Here is a 12,654-nt window from a genome sequence, read left to right as displayed (position 1 = left end):
GCATCGACCGGAATGCTGGTGGAAGGGAATGGGGCAAGGTCATCACGCTCAAGCCAATCAAAGTGGTCAGTGTTCCAGAGATAGCAGCGGGTTATTGCCAAGGAATGTGCCTGGATGTTTTTTTGGGGGGTTTTTCCTCCTGGTAAATCTGCGAGAGACTCCAAACAGAGCTGTGTAAAAGCCCACAAAGACTTCCCCTGTTGCACCGTACATACAGTCACATGGGTAGTGGGTCTCTGCATACACACAGTGTGCTAGCAATGCCTTTGTATGCACGGGAGACTCTCGAATTACCGCTACGTCCGGCAAAGCAAGAGTCACATGATGGATTGAGACAACCAAAAGTGTCCATAGGCAAATATTTAGGAGCCTTGCAAGCTTGGCTAATGGCAAGCTACTACGTCCCTGTGTCTCTTGTTTCTCTGTATAAGGAGAGGAACGGTGAGGAAGTGCATTCTAAGCGTGCTTGTAAAAAATCTGTACAGCAAAGGAACAAATGTAGCAAAGTTTGTTAAGCAACATTTAGCATTTCTTAATTCTTTCACCTCCGTTTAGTTTTGACAAATTACGATAAATTCAGATACATGATGATTACAATAGAAACAAATAGTTTTCTTTTTAGCAAGGCAACCTCCTCCAAAATCAGTCATAAAAACATTATGTCCTTACGTCTTAGATTCAAATTAGTATTATTTACATGAGCACTGCTGGAAGAAGTTTACTTTAACCTCTATTCATAAAATCTATATAATCCATAAATCTAAATCAACAAACCCACAGCCTGCTAGCGGTAATGCAACTCTGCTACCATTCTTTCTCGCGTGACCCTTGCTCTGCAGATTGTAGCTGTCCGGTTCTGTGAGACTCTCTCCTCTACGCATATATCTACTTTATTTTCCCGAAACTTGAGACAAAGTTTTAAAAAATGTAGTTGACCAGTAGTTCAGTCCTGGTGCAGCGTACGCAGTCTGGAAAAGTCTCCAAAGCAAGATAGACATTGTTAGCAGGTGCTCAGGATGTGTCCTGTAGTCATGCCTGAGAAGAAGCATCCATTTATCAAAGCCAGCACAGACTCTGCCTTAATTTCATGAAAAAGTTTAATTTTAGCGTTAAAACGTATGTCAAGATAAAAGAGGCAAAACACATGTTATTATTTGTTTTTACTTTTTGAGTGCACCAACTAAAGCCACCGAAGATTCTTGTGTCGGAATGAAACGCGGACAAAATGAATACCAAAATTGCACTGCCCCACTTTATCTGCATAAACACAACCTCAACTAAGCCACTCCAACCCACTTTGTGTGTTCATTTGGAGACGCGAAAGCACCAAAATGGACTCCCGCCCAGTGGAAGCTATAGCACCACTGCGTTAACGGCCACTTCAGGCTCTGCGTGAAGATAATGACCGCGTCCCTCATCAGAACCGTCTCGTGTCGAGGCCCTGATCTCTGTTTCTAGTCATCCTTGTACTCCGCGCTTCATTATTCATGTAATCCGTGTTCCAGCTGCAGCTTCTCCTGACACCCCGTCCATGTGACGTCCTGAGTAAGCCTCCTGGGCTCGGCTCTGCACAGGCAGGAGGAGGGTTGATTGTTGATTAGGAGGGTGAAATGGGGAGACTCTGCCCGAGCAAACAAGAACAGAGACACAAGCATGTGATGGCAGACAAACCCACATCCTCCCCCTCCTCCTCTTTCCCCACTTCATCCTCCTTTTTTCCCTTCTCCATCCGCACCCTGAGGGAGGGCACCTGACTTATTCTGAGACAATTTCTTGAGCGGAAAATCCAGTGGGGGACGTTCAAGTGCAGAGGTAAAATGTGGGCTTTAAGGGGAGTTAAGCATCACTCAGGGTGGATCAAACCTGTGAAAGTCTACCCCTGCTGCACATGGGAGGGTTTCTTTAACTCACCTCTTTCTACATATTTCATCAACTTCATTGCAAAAAGGAGATGCAATAATATGTTGGGTATTGAACAAGCAATGGACTAATTCTGTCAAAATGGATCTCCCCCAGGAGCATATAGGTGTTTTCATCTTCCAAGTCGAACACTTTTTTTTCCTCTCAAATGTTTAGCCTCTGTGACAGTTATTTGTGACAGGGTTGTTTTCTCAGAAGACTATACAAGGTGTCGAATTATACTTTGCTTCAATCCGAGTGATGTGTCCATGGACCCGAACAAAAGCAGACTTTACATCTGGTAATGTCTCTGAAATATTCTTCACACTGTGACTTACGTATATTGAGCACTGACCCTCTTTACAATTAGAGGATTATACAGTATGTATTAGTGATATAATGATGCGCGCATGCTTCCTCGCTGTTTTTCTTTGATGTGCGCCCACGGGGTCAGGGATCATGCAACCAATCGACAGAGGAGAAAACCTTGATTCTTGCAACCAAATTAAGACACAGTCATTATAGCCGGGCTTTTTTTCCCTTTAGCTCTCACTCCCTTGGGAGGAATTCTTCATCTGCAGTCTTCTTTGCAGCTGAGCCGGCTGAACCAAAGTAATCCACCGTGTCGACTGTGCATCAGTTCTGGCAAAACTTAAACATTTTCTGTGAGTTGTGTAATTCCAGATATCAAAATAGAGCAGTCTGTGCATTTCAAATAGTCTGTGTACACTGTGGGGTTTGTTCGATGCTTCATAAAGGGGTCTGCGTGTTTAAAGGAAAATTCTGGTATCAACCTAGATCTTATTCTTATGATTGTGGCTATTTTGACGAATGAGTCATGGTAACTTTACACTCCTAACCTCCGCTGTAGAAATTCAGGAAATGTGACTCCGGCAAAACAATGTACGTACACTGAGGAACAGGGCAGCACGGCCCTCCTCAAATAAAATAGTTACCACATGAATCATTTCAAACTCTTATCTTTCAGTCCAGCTAAAGCACAGACGGTAGCCTTTTGGATTAGCTAGTTTAGTCATGCTAACTGTTTAGTTAGCCAGCTAGCAACTTAACCTTTTCTGTCTGCATTTCTTACTTATCCTATCACGTATATCTAGATTCTACTTTAAAAAAGGGAAACAGATGTGGGTTCCTTCAGCGTCTGTCTCTTCTTCCAGTTGATTTTGGGGAGGTGTGACAGTCTCCTGCTCGGTAATGTAAATAAACTAGTGTGCTGATAGACTGGCAGCTGTATGTAGTTACCTACCAAAGCTAATCCATACTTTTAGAAAGAGACAAAAGGATAATTCAATATTTTTGGAAATACGCCGGTTCGCATTTGTGCCGAGAGTTACATGTTTTATGAAGCTGGAGCCAGCAGCTGGTTAGCTTAACCTAGCATAAAGATGTTCGATGACATGTTGTGGTTTAAAGGGGGGTTATGTGCTTGAAAAATGTCTCTGCCACACGTGGACACTGTTGAGTCATAAAGTCCTCTCATTTGTAACACTTAATCACACTTTTTTTAACAAACGAGATATACTGTTTTAGTTGGTCAACTTTAAAGTGCTGGCAACCAGATTTTGTTACCTCTGGACAGACTAAGTTAGCCGTTTCCCCCTGTTTTCAGTCTGCGGTGCGCTAACTAAGCTAACTACCTGCTTGTCTTACCGCACAAGCGTATCTCCTAAAATGTTGTAATTATTCATTTCATATGATTTATATAAAATGTACATTTACTTGGAAAGCCGCGGGAGGCTCATGCAGCTTGAAACAGTTCTCTACCATAAAGGTGCGACGTTAGCATAACCAGTCATCAAAATGGGCACAATTATGACAATTAGACCGAGGCTGAATAGACTCTAAATGCATGCTTGTGATCAAGCTTTTTCTAAATACGTCCCACCTGAGGAGTTAAGAGGAAGCAGCAGGGTCTGTCACCCTCAGCCTCAGCAATATGAGAAACACTTAAATCCCTTCAACGAGACGTGCGTCAACATGGAACTTGTGATTCTCTCCTCCCACCTGCTGGCTTTTTTTTCTTCTTTATTTTTTTCTGTAAGTTGAGAAACATTCAGGAAATGAATTAGAAGAAAAGGCCATGGCGATGAATAGAAATGGTCACTTTGGAATGGGAAGTGGCTTCACTGGATTCATGTTGGCTATCACCAGAAGCAGAAAACAGATATGATTCAGAGCGCTTCATCTAACCACAAATGGACTCCTATATTGCCAGTTTCTATTTTAGAATACTCATATCGGAATCTAGAGTGTCTGATAGCAGTTGTCTGGGAAAGGCGGGAGTAGCCCCGGGGTTTGTGGTCTTGTCTGACACCGTCTTTAGAAACAATTCCCAGCAAGGTGGACTAGAGCGGGGACTAAAGTGTCGTGGGAAATGGTGCCATATGTCCAACTAGATTTTCAGTGTTTCACCGCATTTCGGCGGTTTGAAATGAAATTTGAGCCGAGTTCTCGGGTTGTTGTCTGCATTTGAAAGGTAGGTGTTGTTTTGTGAATCCCAAATCTCCCTTCTCATCTCCCACCTCGGCCCCGTGTGCCTCTCACTTCTGATGGGCGGTCATGTACTGCATTTGTGAATGTGTGTCACACATTTTTACGCAGTAACACCGGATGCCTTACAAAGTTAGGGATGTGGGAATGGAAATGTTGAGTGTTGTCAAGCTGAACTAGCCCACGTATTTAGTTTGTCAGTTTAGAGGCATGTGCATGGACAGTGAAGTGCACTTACATTTTTATTTAATACATAAAAGGTTCACCGTGACGGTCTCTTGGAATTTGTTTATTTTTTTAAAGCTAATTTTATTCCTTGGCCAGCAATCAAAAAGTTCCACTGAAGAGATTAGAAATACTGCAGTAAAGAACAAAGGAGTTGGAAAGAAGAGGGCAAACAGTGATGACGGTTTGTTCCCTAATATTAGGAATTCAATTTATTTTCTTATCCTACTTTATGAATTACCATTGAAAATCTCCACCGGAGCAAAACATGCTGTAAAACCACTCTGTCACTCCGGATATTGGATTACGGAGGCATCCCCCGCTGTTGGAGGAAAAGCTTGACTCTAGGATCTGCGCTTTCTTCCAAAGATGTTGGCTACCAGTAATATGGGGTATAAAACAACATAAAAAGACAAACAATCTTGAAGTACTCCTGCTGTGACCACGGTGGGGGCACTCTTATTTGACTAAAGGCTACACCCTCCTTTATGCTGCAGAGAAAGCGTCCCTGTCAAACCCAAGCCCAGAACAATGGGGGCCAGCCATGGGGAAACAGGGCTATTTGCATGCAGCTGTTTGCCGTTTCCAGGACCACAAAGGCCAATCAAAGGAACCTTAATGGAGGATGACAAGCGTCAACCGACGCCTTTGCTCTCTGTCTGTGCCAGCCCTCGCCACTCTGTCTACCCTCCAAAAAATGGCCCACATTTCATTCTTTTGGCCTGATCAAACAGTCCCACCGTCTGATGTCCTGAGGCAGTGGAGTTTGAAGGGTTAAAGGTTGGTCATGACTGCGAACACACGGAGCAGCAAAGACAGACCTCAACATGTGTGTTACGGTCTGGCGCTCGCAGTCGCCAAATGGCAATACCTCAACACCAAAACCGCTATTATCTTTTCGCTTCATCTCCAGGGTTTTAAAAGCCACCGAGTGTAACTCTGTGGATGGTTTCAGATGCACCCATCTGAGCCACAGTACCACTTCCAATTTCAAGGGTGTTGATAGAAAACAAAATATGTATTATGAGAGGAGAGAAGGGGGAGAAGGGGGGGGATTCGCCAGTGAATTATAGGCTTTCAACTGGAGAAGAAGAGAAACTCCCAGAATGCAACATATTGTGAAGCAGTCCTTGGCTCCTGCTTGGCTCTCCTGAGCTCAATAGACGGCTTAGCAGGCAGGTCAGGGGGAGGAATCTGAAAAGCTACTTTCCTCGCAGTCACTCACTGACCAGAATGCATGATAAGGCTCCGTGTCAACAAGGCCAGGAATAGGGATCACAGCCAATTATGGCTATGTCAAAGTAGCTACATGGCAATTTGACTAAGTGGTCATACAAAGCATTATTCAATTCCCTCAATGATTGTGCAATTCAACGGAGACACGGAGAGCAAAGGCCGCTCTCTTTCTTATTTTTTTTACACACGAGCGTGGATCGTGTTGTGGATTTCTTCCTGCAGTTTTCTTGACACCGTTTTACCCGCAGCTGGTGCCCTTCTGTCGCAGTCTTCAACTGCTGCAAAGTTGAGCAGTCAAACAAAGCAGCGAATGAGCGATGAAAAGCTTTTCATACCTCCCGAAGACATTGACATTTGTGCGCGCAAACAAATCCGCCTCTCTTTCCAAAAGAATCTCGCAAAACTTGTTTAAGCCGAGAAGAATCAACACAGAAGAATACCTTCATCCAGAAACCTTTGTTGTCACAAGGATTTTGTCTTTCTTAGCTCTGCTTAAATCCTAAGATCTTAAGCAACGTTCAGTTAAGTCGACCAAAAATATATTCGCTTGAATTCAGAAAAAGAAGAAAAAAAAATGTCCTTTTATATATATTTGAACTTTTTACAGGGATTTGTCATCACTTGCTCAATTGCATGTTGAAAAGACATTCATTAATGAGGCCGAGACTATCCGCAGTTTGGAGAGGAGGCAATTTATTCTTCAGGTCGCCAGTACAGTCCAGATACTCCCCTTATTTGATGCAGTGTTAGCCTATGACCAGAGAGATCCATACGGGCGAGGGGGGGGGGGGGAGGAGGAGGCCGGCAAGGCACAAGCCCAATCAATCGCTCGGCCTCTGTTGACAGCAGCATGCCATTATGCCATAGCAGCCTGATAGATGGGCAGAGCCAGTGGACAGCCAGAGAAAGGAGGTTACGCAGGCAGATGGCGTGTGTCCGTGAGGGTGTTTTGGCCGAACGACGCTCTCTCAGCTCCCAATTTTAAAACCCCATGAAATGCATTCTTTCTGTCTGCTGTCTGTAGCTGCCGTGATAAACCCGTCACTCCTTCCGTGAGGGATGGCAGGCGGGGGCGATCATTAGTCTTTCGCCAGGAAAGCCGGCAACTTCTCTCTGTGTTTTATCATCCACTATTCTGGACAGGTTTTCTGAAAGGTTTGGGTAATTGTAGTGGTTATTGGAATAGATGGAGTGACCCCACAGCCCTCCACTTATGGTTCGGCTACACTGACGTCTCCTAATGAGGTGATAAACAGTCCAGCTAAGCAGAATCTACTGGCCATTAGACAGATCATGGCACTATAATGAAATGTCTAGTGGCCGAAAGCCAGTGTATTTGTACCATTAGTTTCATATTTTGTTATACTGCTACCACCAGTGCACGCAGAAGTCTCTCCTAATATGGGACGACTCCAACATTATATCCTCAACAATGTTTCGCAGATGTGTTTTTTGCTAGTGTTACAGACTGACATAGAATACCATTATAAGTGAGCCAGGAACAGCGGGCTGGAATGACTAGCAGAAATGTGGGTCGGGGGGTTTTCGGGGTAGGAATTTCAAGCCGGAACCACTTCAACTTTGGGCAGTTCAAACAATGCTAATTGCGTCAGGCCCTGACTGTCAGGAGCGTGAGGATAATTAGAGTGAGGGGGCAAAGTGAACCCGAGGTGGTAAGTGTTAGTACATGACAATGCTCGGGAGCCAATGGGAGCATGGCAAAGGCAACCGGCTGAAAGGAGGGCTAATTAGGAGAGCGCAGTGCAGAAAATACAAATGGTAGCTGCCCCCTCTGGGACCCGCTATTGCTGCAAACAACGGCGATTATTGACAGTTCATGCAGTGCTCTGCTTGCACTTTTTAAATGGAACACATTAGCATGTTCTACTTAGATTTTACCTAATTGTTTTCTCACAATTGCAGACACTTAACATTCTTTTCTTTTTTTACTTTGGATAATTTTAGCAGATAATGGATTTCTTTCTTCCTTTGTTTTTTCTTCCCCTTGCTTTTGTCTCTCTTTGCTAATCTCCATATCTTTAGTTTCACCCTATTTGTGACATGACATTTTATTACTTAGGAAAAAAAGGAAATACAGAGGAATCACCTATTCCATTATAACTTGCTGAAAAAAAGGGGGGGGGGGGGGGACAGATTTGAGTGAAACAGTTACATTTCCCCCAAAGTAGAGCTATTTGGCTGCGCCTCCATCTGTGTTCCATGTATAGATTTTTCCTCCTGTGTGGACTCCAGACTCTTCGATTATATTACGCTCCGTTCTGCCGGGATTCTGCCTTTTTCCTCTATCTGCCTTTGCAGAGCAAGTAAAGCAAAAGAAGCAAATGAGGGGGGGCCTGCACGACTGTAAAGCAAACTATTCTCGGCCCAGATAGGATTGGCTGCGTGGTGGATGTTCTCTAGGTGGAGGCCTCGCTGATGCTCTGTAGCCTTTGTGTTAGCTCAGGAATTTATGAGGTTACCATCGGTCTCCAATGACTTAGATTTGATGTCTTAGCCAACATCCAAGACCACAGAGAGATGGAGAGATGAATTGTTTTGTCTCTCTCCATTCCTGTATCGCGTGTAATGGCCCAACTGTTTAAAACTGCGGTAAACATTGGACCGCTGTTGGCTATTTATTTTGTGCCAGTGAATTTTCACCGCACGATGTGTGGTCTTATTGTATCGCAGCAGTGATCCTTTCAACTCATTAATCGTACTATTTGCCTAAAGTTTCGTCTCTGTCTTTGTGCCTCCGTCAGGGTTCAGCCGCGCGGCCTTGCCTTTCGGGCTGGTCAGGAGGGAGCTCTCCTGTGAAGGATATGCTATTGATCTCCGCTGCCCGGGGAGTGATGTCATCATGATCGAGACGGCCAACTACGGCCGAACCGATGACAAGATCTGTGACGCTGACCCGTTCCAGATGGAGAACGTCAACTGCTATCTCCCCGACGCCTACAAGATCATATCACAAAGGTAAAATGCTGGGGAGAGGAGGGATCTTATTTCACAAACATAACCAAGAGCTGGAAAAGTACGGACCTCTTTTTTTTCTCTCTCTGTCTCTCTCTCTCTCTCTCTCTCTCTCTCTCTCTTTCTCCTTCTGCGCCTAACATTTGTGCACACAAAAGAAACGTTTAAATTATCACCCTGCTCGTGCAGCCACCTACATACAGGACAATTAATCAACATCTCACACCTTTTTAAATTGTTCTTTATTCCCTCATTGACTGGATGTATGTAGGTGGCATTTTGAAATCAGAAAACTGGGGCGCAGATTAATTCTTGACAGGCAGGAATCGACATCCGTGCGGTGCGGCAAAGCTCTTCACACCAGCTGCGCGTTGTTGCTGCTGTTTGAGTCATAATCAGTGTAGCTCAGTGAGACTGAGAGTCACATGAACACCCTCTTAATTCCCTATCTGGAACATTGGGCTTGCTTTGTTCAAACACTTGTACTGCAATTGAAGTGGCTGTGCCTCAGGTAGTGAGCAGTGCCCATCATCATGCCTTTTATCCCGGTTTCCCTCTCACAGGATGCTGCTTTGCTGTCAAACGACAGCACAGAAACACTTCAACCCGACTGCTGCTTACCCCTAGAGGTGTGTGTATTTTTAAAGGGCACTGGATGAACTATTCAAAGATAGCAACCGGCGCAGTTCATCTTCTAATGCACTGCTCTGCCCTAACCTGGCCCCCCTTAGGCTAACTCCTGAGCATCATCGCCCACCATCTGACTCCTCTGGGGTTTTCCCCTCATTCACTTCTGTATTTACCCTCATGATGCAGAACTACAGAATAGCTCGGGAATAGATCAAGTCCGACTGTCTTACTCTGTCTTCATATATTTACAGCCGGGTCTCAGCGCTCTCGTACAGTAACACACACCCGACGGTGTCCATGCCCCTCGGTTTGCACCCCATCTGTTGACAAGCCAGCCACTCACTCGCTGGAGTCCATCTTCAAACTGATCTCCATGGAAGATTCCCTGGAGGCAGTGTGCGAGCCAAAGCTTTGAGAAGACTCTGCACCACAAGCCCTCAGCCAGAATTATTCTAATGATTCAGATCAGAGAAAACGGGCTCCTGACCGTAATTAAGGTTGATGTGATAACCAGAGATGTTAAAGCAGTCACAAGGCTCAGTCCTCCTTCAGTCCTGAGCAAACTAAAAACCAGGGGGATGTTTAAACGACGAAACGTTAAGACAATTCTCTGCCAATGTCGGGGAAGATTAACAAAAGGCAATAGCGCCGCAGACTAGATAAACAAACGTGTTAAACAAGATTGTGGGGATAGAAACAGTGGGAGGTCTGCTGCACAGAGTGGCAGTTTCATTGGTTTGGAAATTGCCACAAAAAGGATCCACCAGCAACCCGTTTTTTCACAACAGCGAAACAACAATAACGGCTTGATTTTCAACATCTACATCGATGTGTTTTGTCAAGTAAAATGTTTGGTTGATGTGGCTGGATAATAAAATGTACCAAAGAAGCGATGGAAACTGGTTACTGGTGATCGTTCCCTCGGAGATGTACTGTAAATGGATGATGTATCCGACCTTGATACCTCCTCCTCCTCTCTGTTTCCTGCTTGTGTAGGTTCAGATACGCACAAGAAGATAATCTAAATAAAGCTTACCTTTCCTCATTTCAATAGCCACCCACAACAGAATAAATGTTTCCTCTGGTCAGAGGTGCAGCTCTTCGATAGAAAGCAAACAGGATTCTAACACTTTGCTACCGTGAGATTGTGCTCAGCGCAGTAGAGATTACGTGCAGCAATTTCAGCGGCAGTTTAAAACAGAGGAAGCGTGTCTAAATGCCGAGCAACGACGCCTCCCTTTGCTCCGAAGCATCTAAAAGTTACAGTACAGTAAATGCCAGAGTGAAATCTCACTATGTGAAAGAAATTAGCAGCGGTGGTCTTTCAGCTCATTGTTTGGGTTTTTCCGGCTCGCAACTTTGATGTTTGGCAGGAAGCAGTTTCAGTGAAAAAGCACCAGCAACATCAGACAAAGTGCAGCATCTAGCAACTAAAGAGCCAGATATTTCCCCCCGGAGTTGGTGGAGACCAAAACGAAGCTTAAAAGAGAGTGAATATTGGACTTACATTCATCAGTAGGCCAGAAAATAAACGTTTATGTTGCTCCGTATCTTCTTAGATGGGTCATTGTTTGCAAACACATTTGCCATATCGACTTAAAAGGTGATTGTTTGTCCGTGTCATGTTCACAGTTTACCCCCGTGTGGCAAAAAAAAAATAAGTACTCTATTACATGTAAAAAACTTTGCAATACATGTTTTACTAAAGTATTAACACTTAAGTATTAACAATGTACTGAAGTATTAAAAAAAGCTGTCAAGGCTCCTTTCAAGGTGTATGTTATGATATGCATTTTGTTTTTAATTACAATAATACACAAGAATGCATTGTATTAAATGAGCTATTCTTATCTTTTGTACTTTGAATACTTGAGTAGATATAGATCCTACACTTCGGCGCTAGTGTCAGTCAGACTTATAAACCTCTGAATTAAATCGATTATCTCTGGATGTATTTGAAGTGACGGTTGCTTTCATCCGGCGTCAGTCAGTTCACATTTTGATGCGGTGACCCTTGTCCCTCTCAGCAGCTCTCACCGCCACGAAGCCATAAAAGTGAATCTCTTAAGTGCAGCTGGTACCGTACTGTCACTGATGTTTGAGCTGATGCTATTTGTTAACTTCATAATGGACTTTGTGCCTTTTTTTATTCATACGTATAATATTTAATAATCCATTAGCTTCAAAGGGAAGGTTTTTTTTTTTCTTATGAAAATGCATAGCTGGATTTCTGGAGTGCAGCTTGAGAAGCTAGGTCTCCGTGTGGTTAATGTAAATAAATTTACCTTTTCATTCACGACTTTAACGTCGTGCATAGTTGAAAGTGCAGAGTCGAGGCTTTGTGTGGCTGTTGTGCGGGCGGCACAATCCCATCTTGCAGCGACAGGACAGAAAGCCTCTCGAGTTTCCAATGATTCTTTGAAAGTCGTGTCCAATGTTGAAATGTATGTCCAACTTGCATGACTGCTACTGACCCTCTGAAATAATTCATCTCAGGCTTGCAAATTGTTGAATGTCCTATTTTGCATCTTTTACTGTTCACATTATTCTCAATCCCTCGGCCTCAAAAGAACTTGATTGAAGTGGAGCCAATTTCACCCTATACAGTATTTACACAAACTCCGTCCTCTGCTGGTCCCCCCCCCCCTTCTCCCTCCCTACTTTAACTTTTTTAGCACCCAGAAACATCTGCAAACACACATGCTAACTTTGCAATCAACTCATCAAACTGTCAATTCACCATTTCCATTATTTCATACTTGAGGGCAAATAACCTCTCGTAAAAAGAAAGACATTCACGTCTTGTTTGTTACATACATACAGAGGAGCAACCATTCCAGTCCACTTGCATGTCACCGCCACCTGTCCTGTGTGTTTTAATGAATGTCTTCCCCTTTCAATAGCGGTATGAAGACGCTGTTAAAGGAAATGCCATTGCAAATTCCTAACATGCCTTTAGCTTCTCTCTCTCGCTCTCTTATTCATTATCACATATTCATTTACATTCACCTACACTTCCTTAATGCCTTCATTCCTCTCTCTGTTTGCCAAGGTGTAAGCTAGAATGCATATGTGACAGTCCTGGCGGGGAATTCTTCAATTTCTCTGTGGCCGTGACAATGAACTTTCCCCCCCCGCTCTCTGCTGTTAATGTTGTCTTTGCCGAGTGCTCTTGCTGTGGGT

At 44.0% G+C, this 12,654-nt stretch overlaps 1 protein-coding gene across 1 annotated transcript in view; it reads left to right on the top strand.

The window, feature by feature from the left end:
* Window positions 1-12,654, top strand: part of adgrl2b.1 (adhesion G protein-coupled receptor L2b, tandem duplicate 1) — an 81,335-nt gene that overhangs the window by 26,471 nt on the left and 42,210 nt on the right. Inside the window, exon 3 of the mRNA XM_079173369.1 lies at window positions 8,631-8,844. Within this exon, the coding sequence (XP_079029495.1) occupies window positions 8,631-8,844 (214 nt within the window). The remainder of the gene's footprint in view (window positions 1-8,630; window positions 8,845-12,654) is intronic.

The sequence above is a fragment of the Pholis gunnellus genome, assembly GCF_910591455.1.
Source record: "Pholis gunnellus genome assembly, chromosome: 14".
Classification (NCBI taxonomy): domain Eukaryota; kingdom Metazoa; phylum Chordata; class Actinopteri; order Perciformes; family Pholidae; genus Pholis; species Pholis gunnellus.
The sequence above is the reverse complement of the archived record's forward strand: the minus strand, read 5'-3'. Positions and strand labels throughout refer to the sequence as shown.